Source organism: Podarcis raffonei, chromosome 5 (assembly GCF_027172205.1).
Source record: "Podarcis raffonei isolate rPodRaf1 chromosome 5, rPodRaf1.pri, whole genome shotgun sequence".
In the NCBI taxonomy this organism is placed as follows: Eukaryota; Metazoa; Chordata; class Lepidosauria; order Squamata; family Lacertidae; genus Podarcis; species Podarcis raffonei.
The window spans coordinates 3186621-3203960 of NC_070606.1; the positions used below are offsets into that span (position 1 = coordinate 3186621).

Consider the following 17340-nt stretch of genomic DNA (forward strand, 5'->3'; position numbering starts at 1 on the left):
CTTAATCTCAGGGTTGTGGGTTTGAGCCCCACATTGGGCAAGATTCCTGCAGTGCAGGGGGTTGGACTAGATGACCCTCAGGGTCCCGTCCTGCTCTACCGTTCTGATTCTATGTATAACAGGAAAACTATCATTTGTTAGGGAAGGAGAAAAAGGATGGAAATGTTTTTGCTTTTGAATAATTGAATTTGGTAGGCTTGATACCATATATTTAAATGAAAAACTTTTGTGATGTGAGGTTATTGTACATTTGCTCTGACTTCTGTTGTGAGTGAGAAGCTCAGGATTGCCGCACTTGCCTGTGCTTGATTTTGTTGAGAAAATCACTTATGGTATTTTGTAATCTGAATTTATTTACAAATATACAAGTTGAGTTTTGATAGAGGCACTCAGCTCAAAAACTCCAACAGAAAGCTCTGCTACCTCATATTTGATCCCCAGAGAGAGGCGGACACCCCCACAAAATTGTTGCTAGCTTAGACTCCAAAACTCAACTTTCTATTTTTGTCCTCCTAACTCAAACTTCTCTTTGTTCCTTTTCCACAACAAATTAATAAATGCGTTTTTTTTTTTTTTTTGTAGAGTGAAGACACCAGTAACATTATCTAAGTATTGTACCCTACAAAGTGTATGATGCCGCCACGGGACATTGTCATTGTAAATTGCTTATATATTCTGTTGATAACATACCTGCTCCTTTTTGCTATCTTTGTTTGCCTGTTTGTTCATATCTATGCATCCAACCTTCTCTTTGGCAGCAAGAACACTGACTGAAGATCCGCAAAATACAAATGCAAGCCAATATTTAATGAGTCGTATTTGCTGACTTCCTTCCCACAGCATTGAAATGTATCTCTGAATCTTGTGCGACATCATCATATAGCTTTGAGAGACTGTGACTTGGTGTACACATGGAGCAAAATGGGGTAATAAAGATGACAATACTATTGCATACTAAAGGTAGGAAATGTCATTTTTGAATGTTTCCCCACATTAAAAGCTCCCGGCAAACAAAACTTTTCACTTCTCAAGAGACAAGTTCTAAGCAAGCCACCCCCTGCCATGTCAGTTTCCTGGTTTCAGGGAGATGTTTGGGTTCTTTGGTGGTTTTTTGTGTAGAGGAGCAGCATTCAAAACTGTGATTCCCACTCCACCTGCCGTCTGAAGTGGTGCAGGACACTCCAAGAAAAATGCCCCTCCGTTCCTCTGTATTTGTAGACCAGGCATGTCCACTTACTGCTCTGCTGGTGCAGATGAGGGAGACGCTCTTTACTAGCTACCCTGTCTCATTCCCCCAAATGGTATTCAAGCCGGGGGTAAGCTTATCAAGCAATTTTTGGATTTAGTAGAGGAACTCTTGATAGAAAAAAATAAGAAAATAACTCTCACATGCAAGTATGTCTTTTGGATGTGTGGCCATGGGTAAATTCTTCCCAAATTTATGGGACAGAGACATGTATAAAAGATGCAAGACTAGTGAAGACTGAATTGGGATTTCTGAGTAACTGCCAAAGTTCTCCCACTGATGGTTAAAATCACAATTCTCCGTGCTCCTCAGAATTCATTCATTTATTTTTAAATTCTACAAAATAACTCAAAAGTAAAAATGGCTCAAGAAGACACAAAAAGACCTTCAACCCAACTAAGCAAGGGGGCCCAGTACTTCCCCAAGACATATATAAAATAGTATCTAAGTCAAACTCAGAGTAGATCCATTGATATCAGCGGATCTACTCTGAGCATGACAGAGTTCGATAACTTTCTAGAAAGCTTATGGATGTTTTCTCCTGGGAGAAAATTCCATGTGAAAGTCTGAAAAGAGACCATGAAGACAAATTTTGGACAAACTTTTCCTAGTTGAGATGAATATTCTGGATAACATCCAATGTCAAGTGAGCTGACTTCTTCTTCTTCCTTATCTTCTTCTTCCTCTTCCTTTCCAACCCTGATGGACCCCTCTGTCCACATCTGCTCCAGAAGATCACCAAATCTCTAAAGCAGATTTTTGGGTTATTGGGGATGTGGGCAGTAGGGAGAGGGAAAATCTGTTGCACCAACTATGTGTGTCCTACTAGTGGAGTTTTCTGGTCATTCAATGAATATGCACAGACTTGGATGTCACAAATGAGATGGGAATGCCTTTGTTCAAGTTTTCCTCCATAACATATAATATTGCTTATCCACTCCTGCCAGTAGCAACCAATGATTTGGAATGGAGGTGGAGAAATGAACAGGTGATGGTGTTATTATATGGGGTAAGTGATACCATATGATACAGTGCAGAACGCAACATAGGAATGCTGTTTTCCATACTATCCGTCTCCTGCAACATATATTTCTGTCAGTAGTTTCATTGTAAAAACAGTCTGTTATATAGAAACATTCTTATATGGATGTGTTTGTGCACTGAACAATTGTTAAGCAATTCATTTAATTTACTGTTTCCCAAAATTTTGCTCAATTTGTATTTGTTTTTATGAATTGGGCAGCATTAGATTATTCTACTGAAACTGACACTGGAATCATTTGATGAATGGTGGGGCTACAAAATTCTTCTATAAATTCTTCTAGAAGCATTATAGCAGTATCAACAACTTTTACTAAGAACTGCAAATGTTCTATTATATTGTCTATTACTTCACTGTACATTTTTTATTTCTGCATTAATATTTCCTTTTGGAATCCACCATCCTCTTGCTCAATATAAAGGCTTAGTTTCATAATATCCATATGTCAGGTAAAAAACATATTAATGTTGTTTTCTTTATTACAGTTTTGAAGTTGAAACAAATACTTCTTCAAACCTTTTGGATATATCCAACTCGATGATATTGATCCAAACATCACCGGCTAGTGGTGTTAAATTGTGTGTAATACTGGCCAGAAGGAAAATTTGAATACACCTCTTCATCAATATATGCTTGCCTGGAAATAAATATATTCAATTAATAAAGGTTCTCATAAAAATGTAAAGTTCATTCTTCATGTGTGTTGCTTACGCTTCAGATAACTGCTATGCAAAGTAAAGTAGTCACCAAAAGCATCAATAGTATCATAGAACAACAACAGGTAATCTTATTAAGTCTGACATTTTGTAAAAACTTAGCATGCTTAAGATCACTGAATGTAGAAAATAGCAAGTTCTCTGTGGAATTTCAGTAGGATGAGCATTTTGGACCACGTGCAACCAGTTTGATTAAAACAGAATAACTCTGCCAAACTCTTGAAGATGTCTTGCACAGATCATGGGTCCATCGACCTCAGTGGTGTCTAAAACGACTGGCAGTCCCTCTCCAGGAGACATACCCAACCCTACCTGAAGATGTTTGGGACTGAACCTAGGACCGTCTACAGGCAGACCTTTCCCCAGAAGGGGGAGTCTCCACATCAGGGTTTTAAACTGGAAAGACTAGAAGCCTGAGCCTAAAGAGCAATGAGCAGAAGACACTACTCTATTGATCAGCTAAAAACAAAAACCAGGCTACTAGCCTTTATACCAGGCCTGACCAATGCCTGCTATTTTCTGGTGAGACTGAAGATGGTCATATGTATAGATGATAGCTTACCAGACGAGGCACATGAGGTACGTGGTATAGACACTTCTTACCTTGTCTTCTGTTCCTGGGAGAGCTGTGCATTAAGATTATCTAATGTTCTCCGAAGCTCTCGATTCTGACGCTGCTGATGCCGTTCGAAAAGCACTTCTGCCCTAGCTTCCTGAATGCGCTTTCTGTCCCACTCCGCATTTCTTTGACGTTCTTCTTCTTCCAACCTCTATGTCAAAAAGGAAATGCTTGTTATTTCTTCATAAAAGGTAAAGGGACCCCTGACCATTGGGTCCAGTTGTGACTGACTCTGGGGTTGTGGCGCTCATCTCACTTTATTGGCCAAGGGAGCCGGCGTACAGCTTCCGGGTCATGTGGCCAGCAGGACTAAGCCGCTTCTGGCAAACCAGAGCAGCGCACGGAAACACCGTTTACCATCCTGCCGGAGCGGTACCTATTTATCTACTTGCACTTTGACGTGTTTTTGAACTGCTAGGTGGGCAGGAGCAGGGACTGAGCAACGGGAGCTCACCCCGTCGCGGGGATTTGAACCGCCGACCTTCTGATCAGCAAGTCCTAGGCTCTGTGGTTTAACCCACAGCACCACCTGCGTCCCTATTTCTTCATAGCCAGCAACAATTAAACACCCCAATCCTAACTAGGGCAATCCTCATACAATCAATATGATGTACATGTGCATGTATGTACGTGTGCAAATGGTGCTGCGCATGCCTTCTATGTTTAAACAAACCACATGCCGGTGGCAGGGTTGGGATAACTAAGGCAGTGGCACAGTGGATTTCAAGCCCACAGCTCAGAACTCTGATCAAACTGCTTCCTCCGTCTTCATTGTAGGGAGGAAGTCTACCCACCCGCTTAAATAATGTCTTAATTATGCTGGATCTGATGCAGATCAGGGCCGCTGCTGGTGAGTTTCCATCACTGAAATCTGCATATAGTTATGCTGAGAGTTGCAAGTTGCCTGCCTCTGGCATAAAGGCAAAATTCTACAGAGCCCAGAATGTGGAAATACATTTAGAGAAATCCATGCATCTGACATTACCAGCTTTACATAAAATATTTGCCAAGTACCATATGTCTCCACATAAACATATGAACCCTAATATACTTAATTATTTATTCTGTAATTATCAAGGAGTAGACATACTGCATGTTTGGTGGGAACGTGCAATGAAATAGGAGTTTTAGTTACAGTTAAGGACAAATGTTAAAAAGACAACTCTATTAGTTCCTGTAATTATTATCTTAGGATATTTGGAAGAGGCAGGATCAATACAGTAACAGGAAAGAGAAGTATGTTATTTATAAATAGCTGTACATATTTTAATAGCACAATATAGGGGGGAAAGACACAATTATGAAATAGGAAATTAAGAGTTGGTCAAATTAAATGCATTAGCTTTCTGTCCATCTGGGCACAGTTTGGGCCTCCCCTGCTGGTGGTGTTCATCTTTGGTGACCGAGGCTAAGAAGAGAATGCACTCTAATACACCAAACCTATGGAGGTACAGGAGATCTGCTTTCTGTGCCTCGCTAGATCAATGCAGCTGAGATGAGAGGTGTGGGCAGCCTTTTCCCTTCTCCTCCTTGTACCAACATGTACAATTTCAAGGTTCCCACCCACTGACATCAATCATCTCAAGTTTCAGGGCTTACAGAGTTCTTGGTGCTTTGGGGGAACATGTCAGAGGAACAAAGGGGATTCAACTCCAAGGCTGTCCGTGGCGCACCCAGTCTTCACATGCAAAGACACACAAGACACACACACACAGGTGTATCAGGGGCTCGCACAGGGATGTATGGACCACTCTGCTGACAAATTACACAAATCCCAAAGGCCTTTCAGCCAGACTCTGGCCAGCTACAGGACTGCAGCCTGAATTGGGCTGAGCTGATGAAGCATAATTTCATTTTTAAGGTTGTTAAGAAAATAATGAAGTACTGCTCCGGCGGGAAGGTAAACGGCGTTTCCATGCGCTGCTCTGGTTCGCCAGAAGCAGCTTAGTCATGCTGGCCACATGACCCGGGCCGTCTTAAGCATATCCGGTGCCGCGGTGCAAAGCTCCCTCCGGCGCCCCCCCCCCGTTTCCCAGAGTTTTTTTAGGGAGGACGGCACTGCCAGCGGGGCTGGAGGAGGCAGGCAGCGCCAGCGGGGCAGCTCCTCTGGTGGGAATGAGGCAGAGGCTGGACGCGGCACCTCCTAGCTCAGCTGGACACTTCGTGCTGCGGTGGCCACAGCAGACGGAGGCTCTGGGCGTGGCGCTGCTTCGGCGTGGCATGGCAGAGGCGGGCAAGCTGATGCCATGCCACGCCGCATCCAGCCTCTGCCTCTTCACTGGTGCCCTGCACCACTAGCCTCTATGGGTAAGACGCCCCTGGTCATTGGGTTGATGTGGATAGATTATGTAATTCTTTTGTAGTTTTAATCATTACAGAGTAGTGTTAGCAGACTTTATGAAGGAATAGTAATTATGATCTAAGTTATGGAATTATATTTTTCTTTACGTGTTACACTGTTTTTAAAAAATAAGTGCCCCTGTGCAATCCCAAAATAATTGTGTGGTCAGGGTGGCAATTATGTTAAGTGTGAATTAGTTCTTACAATGAATTCTGGAAAGCTGGTGAAAAGCAATTAAGTATTTGTGTTTTTTAAACATCCTATTTCAAAAGAGGATTCATAAGTTTCTACTGTGGCACAGTGGCAATATGAAAGTGAATACCAGCTTCTCCAGAACTTGTTGCAGCTGAACGTCACGTATTTCTTTCAGCTGATCTTGGTTCATTCCTTTCCATCGGTTAGGAATCACTCGCCCGTTACCAAAGGAACTGGCCGCTTGCTGTGGGTTTTCAGAGAGCAGGTCTCCTCTAAGCAGATTTGAAATCTCAGCTATGTTATCTTCGTCTTCTTGCTGCTTTTCAAGTCGTCTTCTTGATGCAATGTCAGCAGCCTTAAAAAAGACATTGTTGTAGGAAAAACTCAGAAAAACAGCAAACCCTATTAATTATTCCAAAAGATTTACCTTGTTAAACCATGCACAGTTCTTAATGAGTACAGCATGATATTGTTATGTTATCTAATACACTTTACTACAATCCCTTCTCTTCAGCTCACAGGACAATCAAGATAGAAAGATAAATAAATAAATAAATAAGGAAGACCTAAGAATGGAAACATTAGCAACTGAATTGGACTAAATGAACTGAGGAAAAGGGAGCCAACATAGAACAGAGAAACACAAGAGGATGAGAATCAGAGGTAAGCATCCTGCTGCTGACTGTTTTTACTCAACTGAAAAAAATTAATCTTGCTGTTTTATTAATTTTAGTTATTGTATTTCTGAAGTGCACTGTCAACTGCTTTCTAAAGTTGTGAAAGTAAAAGTAAAGGGACCCCTGACCATTAGGTCCAGTCGTGGCTGACTCTGGGGTTGCGACGCTCATCTCGCTTTACTGGCCGAGGGAGCCGGCGTACAGCTTCCGGGTCATGTGGCCAGCATGACTAAGCTGCTTCTGGCGAACCAGAGCAGCGCACAGAAACGCTGTTTACCTTCCCGCTGGAGTGGTACCTATTTATCTACTTGCACTTTGACGTGCTTTCGAACTGCTAGGTTGGCAGGAGCTCACCCCGTTGCAGGGATTCGAACCGCCAACCTTCTGATTGGCAAGTCCTAGGCTCTGTGGTTTAACCCACAGTGCCACCCGCATCCCTAAAGTTGTGAAAAGTGGTATGCAAATACTATAAAGAAATAAAACAACAGAAGAAAGAGGAACAAGATGGGAAAGCGGCAAATCAATAAGCCAAAATAAAGGAAGAGAAGTGACAAGGTAAAACTCTCAAAGATTAGAATGGGCCAAAACAGACAAGATTCACTAACTGATAAGAGTTAGTAGTAGTCTAACAAGTGGAAAAACAGAAAAAGAAGAATCAAAACTCACCCACAGCTTAAAAACAAGATAGGAAAGAACCAGATGAAATAAATAAATAAATAAAATGCAGAAGGGCCAACTAAAAGTTTAAGAGACTAAAGTTAAAAAAAATAAAATCTGCTCATAATTCATTAAACCCCACTTTATTTTGGAGGGAACTTCCTAAGCTGAGCCAGAATAAACCAATGATTTAAACATCAAAAGGTCAAGCAAACCAAATGTCAGATATCACTGTTGTTGGTTCTTTCTCTTACTGGAATCATTCATCATAAAATACGAGCCAATTCTTAAGTCATGCAGGATTCACTTGGAATGGGAGTTTTCCCACAGGCCTGCGGAGGACTTGTCCCCCTACCCCTTAGAAGTCCTGAGTTTTATTCCAGGAACAAAAGGTTGACCACTTCCAAGGGTGGGGGGAGGGGGAAAAGACAGTGATTTGTACATTTGAAGGAAGTCTTTTTGCAGAAACTGAATGGAGATTGTTTGGTTCTGAAAGGGCCCTGAAAACATTCCATAAGAATAGCCTGTTCCATCGAAAATGTTGGATGGCCATTTGCCTTGGGGTGCTTTAGTTGAGATTCCTGCATTGCACGGGGTTAGACAATGACCTTTGGGTCCCTTCCAACTATACAATTCTATGATTCTATGAAACTCTTTTTATGTATGTTTTATTGTTAAATTGCTTTGAGATGCTTTATGGGAACAGATTCATAAATAAAATAAAGCATGTCTCTAGAGGATGTCTAAGTATTCTGAAATGTTTTTTCAGTGTCTTCTTTGTTACACTATATTACACTGAACTTGGAAAATAATAGTTCATCTTCTTTTCCCTTTTAATACTGATTTACCAGAGCTTTATTAAATTCTGTAGTAGTGATGCAAATGGCTCGTCTTGTTTCGTCATTTATTCTTTGAAGGTTCACAGCCTTTTGATCAAGTTCCATTCTGTGTTGGTCATGGAGATCATCTATATTAGTGAAACAGAATTGGACACGTGTACACATGTAAATCAGTATAACTGGGGGTGGGGTGGGGCGGACACCTATTGTCTCATTCTGTTGCTTCTGCCTGTTCCTTGGACTCAGGTTTCCACGTTCACCTTACACAACCCAATTCATTTGCCCTGCTCTCCTGACAAACCAGTAACTTCTCTAAGCCCTAGATCCAGCTTTCTCCCTCCAATTAATACGCATCACATGCATATGATTCTGCAATCCAATGAATGTCTAGGTAAAAGGTAAAGGTACCCCTGCCTGTACGGGCCAGTCTTGACAGACTCTAGGGTTGTGCGCCCATCTCACTCAAGAGGCCGGGGGCCAGCGCTGTCCGCAGACACTTCCGGGTCACGTGGCCAGCGTGACATCGCTGCTCTGGCGAGCCAGTGCCGCACACGGAAACGCCGTTTATGAATGTCTACTCTTAGGTAAATCCCACTCATTTCAATGGGACTTATTCCCAGTAAATAGGTACTGAACTGCTCCACTGCTCCAGACTGTGGATTAGGGCTGACAAAACTGAAATGTATTCCAGCCAAAAAAACCACAAAAAGGCAACAAAACTAGTATGTCAGTGAGAAGTGTTCTAAATAAAAATATGTAGGAATGCTTCTTTCTGGCATGCAGCTGAACAACTTGACAACTGTTTGGCCAGCTACCTGAGATATAACTTTCAAAATAAATTCAAAAATCTAGGTTAATTTATTACCAGCATATTTTTTATCTGCCAGTGCGTTCTCCCAATCTTTTTGTTGTTGCAAAAGCCATTCCCTTGTTTGCTCCTTCTGGAATTTCCACCTTTTCTCACTGTTCAAATCTTCTCCCATAAACTTCTGCAAGCCAGATATGGTACATCGAGGGTCACTGTCTGCGAGACGAGCTGGAGTATCTTTCTTTAGGGCTTGTGGGTCAGACAAATCAAATTCACGCCGTGTTTCTGGTTGCTGATAAGTTTGGCGAAATTCATTGACAGCTTTGTTTAGAATTTGAGAGTCTCTTTTCTGTCGTTCATCTAAGATGCAGAGGATTTTGTCATTTTGTTTCATTTCAGCAGCTGGATTAAAAAAAGGAAAAAAGTCTCATTCACAACCCAGATGAAACATATACTCTTTTTAACTATTTATCAATAAAAGAATTACAAACTTGTTGACCAGCATCCAAAGACTTGTATGTGCACATTTCTGATGGTTCCATGTAGGGTTATGCCAGCTGTTAGGAGGGTGAGACAGCCTGCTCCAGACAGTCAATTTCAGACTGCAAATGCTCTAACATTGTTACCACCATGCAGATAAGTGAGAGATGCCTTTTGGCACCAAATGTCTTTGAGCTGTCTCCAAACTTTTTCTTTATTAAATGTATATCTCACCCTCCTCCCAAAGGAGCCAGGGTGCCCGTTGTATGCATGCAGCATGGCTTCCAGCTACCATTCTTCACACTTCTGTACCACAGGCTGCTGCTCTGAAGCACATGCCACCCCCGGTTGGGGGGGGGGATCTTTTTCAGTGGCACTGCATGCCGAAGAAGAAGAAGAAGAGTTTGGATTTGATATCCCGCCTTTCACTCCCTTTAAGGAGTCTCAAAGCAGCTAACATTCTCCTTTCCCTTCCTCCCCCACAACAAACACTCTGTGAGGTAAGTGGGACTGAGAGACTTCAAAGAAGTGTGACTGGCCCAAGGTCACCCAGCAGCTGCATGTGGAGGAGCGGGGAAGTGAACCCGGTTCACCAGATTACAAGACTACCGCTCTTAACCACTACACCACACTGGCTCTGCACTGCAGCAGTAGGAAAAGAAGGCTCAGAATCCTCAGTATTTTTGAGTTCCCCATGTGGTCAACTGGATCACTCCTTATTTTAAAAAATGCTAAAGAACCATTCTTTTTATTGAACCAACTTGTTTTGGTGTAGAAATATGCAAATATTTGAGGAACAGAGAAAAGTGGGAGCATGAAAAGAGTAAGGATGCAATTCTAAACATGTCTACTCAGGTAAGTGGAGTTATCAGGTAATCTGCCATCTTTCTACTCCAAAAGGCCTTGCTGCCTTGGCTGATTTTCAACCTGTGAGGTTCAAAATGCACGCATGGATATGTAAATACCTGGTCCACAAGAGGGGTGGGGGTGGGGCCAGCTAGGACTGGGGAAACAGTAGGCAGGAGAAAGGCTAAGTTTCCCTTCTGAAGCTCCTCTTCTTTCCTTTTTCTAAAGGTCACTAGAATTCTATCACACATATTTGTAGTATTTTGAGTTGGGGGAATCTTCTAATCCCTGGATCCAGCAAATGTTAAAATATAACACTTTATAGGCACTATAACAGAAGTATAGTGTCCAGATCATGGAAAGTCATAGTACAGCTCTATTCTGCCTTGGTCAGCCCCCACCTGGAAGATTGTGTCCCGTTCTGGGCAATACAATTTAAGAAGGATGTTGACAAGCTGGAACATGTGCAGAGCAGGGTGACCAAGTTGATCAAGGCACTGGAAACCAAGTCTTATGAAGAATAGTTGAATGTATGTTTAGCCTGGAAAAGAGGAGACTGAGGGGAGATATGATAGCCATCCTCAAATATCTCAAGGGCTTTCACACGGAAGAGGGAGCAACTTGTTTTCTCCTGCTCCAGACGGTAGGACTCAAACCAATGGATTCAAGTTACAAGAAAGGAGATTGCGACTAAACATCAGAAGGTTGGTTGAAGCAGAGGTTGGATGGCCATCTGTCACAGACACTTTAGTTGAGATTTCTGCATTGCAGGGGGTTGGACTAGATGACCCTAGGGTAACTTTCAACTTTACAATTCTATTATTCTATGATAAGCAATGATTCAAATTCCTGGTGAAGTGATAGTCTAGGCAATGGGCCATTAAGTGAACAAACAAAGTGGATCTGTGCCAGATAACAAACGGGTGGGCCACCATCCCTCAACTGGCTGTTAGTTAGAAAGACTAAAGGCCAGATGGAAGTGATCTGAGTTAGAAGCTAGAAGTGGGAAGCAACAGGCTCGGAAACCAGAGAGTCAGAGTGATGTTTCTGTTTGAATCCAAGGCTGCAGCTATGAGGTGTCAATGCTGTGAGGCCCTCTGTCGTAGGCTCAGGTTGTATAGATGTGTAAATAAGCCATATATCATAAAGGCACCTCAGCCTCTGCTGTACCTTAGTCCAAAGGAAACACCACCCCTGTAATCTTGCACCACTCGGATGTTGTGGTGGCCTGCAACAGTAAGCAGTATCTAATTTGCATTGGTGCTACATTGGGTATATCTCTACTACAAATTTATAACGGATTTACGCCAGTGTAATTTTGATGCCTTCCCAAAGAATCATGGAATGGGAGTTTGGTGAGTATTCTCAATAAGAACTCACACAACTACAGTTCCCCTAATTCCCTGGGGAAAGAAATAACAATTAGACTTGTTTAAGTTTGTGGTGAACATATGTCTTTCTGTTGCAACTCCTACTGGCTGGAAACAGAAAGACATATGCACCTCTTCCATGTACCTGGGGTTAAGTCCCACTTAATGGCACTTGCTTCCAAGTAGACATAGAACCATAGAATTGTAGAGTTGGAAGGGACACCAAGGGTCATCTAGTCCAACCCCCTCCAATGCATGAATCCTGCCCACAGCTAGCCCTGGGTGGAGGATTGTGCTGTTACTATTTTATATAATGCTGGCAATTCATGACTTCCATCTTCACAGCAGAAGATTCATAGAAAATGTAAGGTGTTATTTAAGAAGAAAATAGTAAGAGAACAAATTTGGATAGTTGTTTGATAAATTACTGATTTAAAACTATTAACAAATATACCAATGGTGTCATCATATGCCCTCTGAGTTGCTTCTTGGATCTTTCTGTCTCTGATTTGAGCATCCAAAGCTTCCGTGTCAACCTGTAGTTAAAAAAAAACCCACCACAAAACTGGTTCAAATGTATAAATTATAAAGAAATTACTGTATTACCAAAACTATGCATGGCTAACTTCAATACAGAAACTGCTATTCAAGATAAAGCATTTAGAAATGAACTAGTGATCAGATTATCCATGTAAGTGCTCCAAGACTAATCCTTTCCTAGAATAGGATGTCATTATAAGTTCTCTATACGGGAGTAAAAAGGGTATTAATATATTTTGCAAACTCAAGACACTAGCTTGAAAATAAAGACTTGTGTTCATCTGATTATGTATCCAACGTATTTACTTCTGGAAAACAAGGAAAACATGTACATTTCCACTGAGAACCAGTGTGTTACAGAATGCTGGAATGGGATAAGGGAGACCTGTGCTTAAATCCCCTACTGAGCGGCTTGGGTTCATACTGAGAGTACAACTGTGTTCACTGTGAGCACCCTACATAACAAACAAACAATATATTAGTAAGAGATTTCTGTCCTTAAACACATTATTTACTTGCCTTTAGGAGTGTCTATCCAAACATTGCTCTCAAATGTCTAAACATGACTTTACATAGATTTTTAAGAGCATGCCACTAACACTTGACATACTTGCTTTGGGAACTACAGTATTACTCTGTTATCAGAGTAATTACAGCTAGTGATAAAGCATGGCATTTTCTTTAATCATGAAGTTCACTGAGAGGACTTTTGTCTAATCACCATTGCTCAGGTAGTGACCGAGCTTTTGTAAATTCAATGTCTTCACTGCATTTATCTGAAGAAGTGTGCATGCACACGAAAGCTCATACCAAGAACTAACTTAGTTGGTCTTTAAGGTGCTACTGGAAAGAAAAAAATTTTTTTGTTTTGACTATGGCAGACCAACACGGCTACCTTTCTGTAACTTCACTGCATTTGTAGATATGATAAATGAACCGTAATTAACAAAAGATTACAAATGAAAATAAAGGTAAATGTAAATAAAATTGGGAGAGATAAAAAGCAGTCTTAGTAGTAGCTGGTGATGCGAGTTATACAATATCAGAAAGAAAGTATCCTAATAATTCAAGGAATGTCTATGTTTTTAAATTATTTTCCACAGTGTTTTCCAAATATTTCTGTGGATTATTCATAACATTTGCAATTGGGAGTTTGCAAGAAGATTTGTGCTGAAAAAGATTTATGCTGCTCATTGCTGCTCATTGGGACATTGCGGTACCATTTATTTCATGATTGTATTGATCAGGCTACAAGAACCAACATTCTCAGTAAAATCAATTTTGACATTCCAATTTCAGAAATTTACAGACAGGATACTTAAATCAACACTTTGGTCTAGAGGTCCTAAAAGCAAGCATTGCCCCTTCCCATGAGGCACTCTGCCCATTGCTAGAGGCACTCTGCCTACAGTACCAGAATTATTATTATTATTGCTATTATTTATTCCCCCACAAACGCCACATCCCTCTCCCGCACGCTTACCCCGATGGTCCTGACCCTGGCGTCGAACACCCGGCTTTGCCTCTGCAGCTCCCGGTAGCGCCTCCGCTGGAGGGCAGCGTCCTCAGCCAGGTCTTGGCGGTAGTCCAGCTTTTGCGCCATGGGGGAGGAAGGAGGCGCGCCTAAAAACCTACAAATGGCAAAGCAACAATTTCCACTTATATGTTTGCGCGCGTGATTGTGTGTGTGTGTGTCATATATATATATATTTATAATCCTTCTTTCCCCCTGACAGATATAATAGCAAAAGCTAAAAACATAGGGGGTGGGAAACACTCGTTAAAAAAGCATTAAACATTAATCGAATTAAAGCTATATGCATTAAAGCTATATGCATTAATACATAATTAATAGCATTGTGCATTTAATTATATATATATATATATATATATATATATATATATATATATATATATATATATATATATATAAAAATATGAGATTTGCTGGAGTTACATCCAAAGCAGCTCCCCCCCCCCGCCCACCTCGCCTTCTCTCCTCCCGGGGATGCTAAGGAGGATGTCAACAACGCGCGGTTGCCAAGGGAAACAGGCCGCGCCCCCCAGCCAGGTTCTCTTCCGCCTTGCCCCATAAGCCACGCCTCCTCTTGGCTCCGCCCACCCCGTCTCACCATCGCGCTTCCTCTCCCGCCTTCACTCTGTGAAGAACACGCCGCCCTCTTCCTTACTGGTACTTCCGGTGAATCCCCCTCGGACCAAAACACGGGGCGGGATTTCACCATAGACGCGCGAAGGCTAGAGCGGCGCTGTGCTCCTCCCGATGTCTGAGTCGAGCGTGTTTCTAGTTTCTTACGTGACTTTTTAAGGCTTTGCAGGGTCAGTTACACGTGTGTCTCGGATGCAAGCGGCGCGCTGACCCTCCTGCCCACGGGGGGGGGGGCTCGCCTTCTCCCCCATGGAGGGGTCAGAGGCTGGACTCGCTTCAGCCAAAGGGAACATAAACATAATGAAAATTGTTTTTCCTTCCAGTAGCACCTTAAAGACCGACTAAGTTCTTGGTATGAGCTTTCGTGTGCATGCACACTTCTTGGTGTATCTGAAGAAGTGTGCATGCACACGAAAGCTCATACCAAGAACTAACTTAGTTGGTCTTTAAGGTGCTACTGGAAGGGAAAAAAATTTTTGTTTTGACTATGGCAGACCAACACGGCTACCTATCTGTAACATAAACATAATGAAATACTGTTTCAACGTATCAGATGAAGTGTTTTGTTTTTTAAACCCTGCATCTCCGTACTTTATACCACAGTAGACAAAGTATTTTTATGGTAAAATTGAAGGTTGCTTTTCTAGTACTGTAGCCTTTTTAGGCCCTTTAAACTTGTAGTCAAGGATAGAATTCCAGGGTTCATTTAATACATTTAGTGCCTGTATTATGGTGCATAACTGATTTGTTTCTAGTGTATATTCATTTACTGCTTGTAATAACGAGATTGTAGCGCGTAACTGATTTATGAACAATTTAATCAATAAACGCTGAATAATTTCGCAGCTAAATCGAAGTTGCGGCGAAGTGCTTCCCTCGTCCCGCCGCCTCCGGGATTCCCCCCCCCCGGGGCTGTCTCCGGAGTCCAGCCACGGCCCTCGGGCGGCGCTACTCGGAAGCTGAAACACCGCCCCCGGCGTCTGCGCGCGCAGCCCTCAAAAACGGGAGCCCCTCTCTTGGGACTCTCGCGAGATTTTGTTCCCTTATGAAGAGCGGGGCGAGAGTGAGAAGAGACGCTCTAGGAAGAGACGATAGAGAGGGGTGTGTGAGGCGGCGCCCGGGCGAGAAGGTGCTCTTCTTCTCCCCGCTTCTCCCCTTCAAAATCCTTGGGCGAGGAGACCCTCGGGGCTCCCCTCAGCTCTGTGCTTATTTGCTTTGTATGATTTTATCGTGGTTTTTCTTTAAAAAAATGAGACTTTCTTTTTGAACTCCCCGTTGGAATATGTTTAGCGCCACCTGGAGCTTATATTATATTATTACACATATATTTTGAACATGAGGGTGTGGGGAAAGCAGGTTATGTTATATCCACCTGTATTTTAAAAAGCACATACGCATCACTGTAAATACATACAGTATATATGTGTGTGTGTGTGTGTTTGTGCATATCTATATTTTTATCTACACACACAGTCTTGAGATTCCTGCATTGCAGTGGTTGGACTAAATGACCCTCGAGGTCCCGTCCAACTCTACAGTTTTACTTAATTTTACTTCTATATAGTAATGTTATATGGCACCTATTTTATTAACTACGTTGGTAATTTCAATATCGGGTGCTGAATACTGTATTGTCACTGACTTGTTAAAAATATTACTTAGGCTGCACCCCCTGCTCACCTGGGTTCAAAGGATTTAACTTCAGGGTAGGCATGGTTAGGATGGTGCTGCAAGAAACGTGTTAAAGCGGGAATTGGACAAATTCATGGAGGATCCATACCTGTCAATGGCAGCTACAGTGGAATTTGTGGAGGGCTGTGTTGAGCGCCTGTTTAGTAGAGTCAGATTGGTTGGAGAGGGCAGTTGCCTTCATTATTACTTATTAAATTCATGCCTTTAAGCTGTGCTTATATTAAGGGGAATATGGGAACATGGAGAATATATATCAATGGCAGTTTATATTATTATTATTACCGTATTTATTAAATTAATGCATAGCTACTGGCCTGCCTGTTCCAGCAATGTTTATATGTTACGGCTATTAAGTGTAATACAGTGGAAGGTCTCCATTTAATGGGATTAATGATTTCTGGTATTATCCTAACTATGTCTCTTCAGAAATATATCCTATTGAATTCAGTGGCACGTACTCCCAAGTGAGCAGTGTTAGCCAGCGGCCCTGGTAGTTATCGATATCATTTCTACTGAGCAACTCTCATATTCAAAGGGTTGCAATGTTTGATTGTTACTTAAAGTGTTTATTAACTATTGAGGGGAAATTGTCTATATATTTTTCTTTCAAAAATAATTTTCTCTCCTCCCTGTAATCCATAGATGGGATACTTGCAGCTTTTGATGGTGGAAAATTTCAAATCATGGCAAGGGAAACAATGCATAGGACCGTTCAAGAAATTCACATGTGTCATTGGTCCCAATGGTTCAGGTAACACGTGAACAATTCAGACAGGCTTCTGTCCTGTTATCTCCACACTGTTGCTAGAGGTTTTTTTTATCCTGTGTATTATTTGTTGTCTGTGATGTACCAAGCAAGATTTATTGTATGCTACTTTGAATGCTGAAAGGTGGCTCACAAATGGTTTTAATGAAATACATTTTTAAAAATTGATTGGGTGGAATGTAGTTCTACCTACCCAGATTGATTAATGTATATTAATATAACCCATTCTAAACTAAACTGAATAAACTAGCCCTCTAGGGAAAGTTTGCTGAAGGTTTCTCAGTTTGTGAGACAATGGCTGTTACTCAAATATCAAGCTTTGAGAAGCCTTTAGCCCCC

The 17340-nt window shown here is 41.8% G+C and overlaps 2 protein-coding genes across 14 annotated transcripts in view; one reads left to right on the forward strand and one right to left on the reverse strand.

Annotated features, from left to right (window-relative positions):
- Window positions 1-1248: 1248 nt before the first annotated feature.
- Window positions 1249-14772, reverse strand: RIBC2 (RIB43A domain with coiled-coils 2). 6 transcript variants are annotated; one of them, XM_053387587.1, is made up of 9 exons: window positions 14363-14453; window positions 13860-14007; window positions 12291-12372; window positions 9198-9542; window positions 8342-8460; window positions 6287-6514; window positions 3608-3774; window positions 2805-2925; window positions 1249-1354 (listed from the first exon to the last, which is right to left on the reverse strand). In XM_053387587.1, the coding sequence occupies exons 2-8, from the start codon at window positions 13977-13979 to the stop codon at window positions 2844-2846; spliced, it is 1143 nt and encodes a 380-aa protein (XP_053243562.1). In that variant the 5' UTR covers window positions 13980-14007; window positions 14363-14453; the 3' UTR covers window positions 1249-1354; window positions 2805-2843. The 6 variants fall into 6 exon arrangements, with proteins under 6 accessions (XP_053243562.1, XP_053243563.1, XP_053243560.1 ...); XM_053387588.1 differs by lacking the exon at window positions 1249-1354 and adding an exon at window positions 1554-1992; XM_053387585.1 differs by lacking the exon at window positions 1249-1354 and adding an exon at window positions 1554-2186.
- Window positions 14773-15605: 833 nt separating this feature from the next.
- The window catches only part of SMC1B (structural maintenance of chromosomes 1B), a 41547-nt gene continuing 39812 nt past the window's right edge, over window positions 15606-17340 (forward strand). For 5 of the 8 annotated variants that reach the window (XM_053387572.1, XM_053387575.1, XM_053387576.1 and 2 more), the window contains exons 1-2: window positions 16609-16725; window positions 16878-16986. In XM_053387572.1, the coding sequence (XP_053243547.1) occupies window positions 16878-16986 (109 nt within the window). In that variant the 5' untranslated portion in view covers window positions 16609-16725. The other 3 variants (XM_053387573.1, XM_053387574.1, XM_053387579.1) reach the window with 3 other exon arrangements.

Coding starts and splice junctions, on each gene's coding strand:
- RIBC2 (XM_053387587.1), bottom strand. CDS start 13,979: ATGGCGCAAAAGCTGGACTACCGCCAAGACCTGGCTGAGGACGCTGCC. Junction 9,543..12,290: donor GGCATATGATGACACCATTG/GTATATTTGTTA, acceptor TTTTTAATCCAG/CTGCTGAAATGAAACAAAAT. Junction 3,775..6,286: donor AACAAGTTCTGGAGAAGCTG/GTATTCACTTTC, acceptor TTTTTGACATAG/AGGTTGGAAGAAGAAGAACG.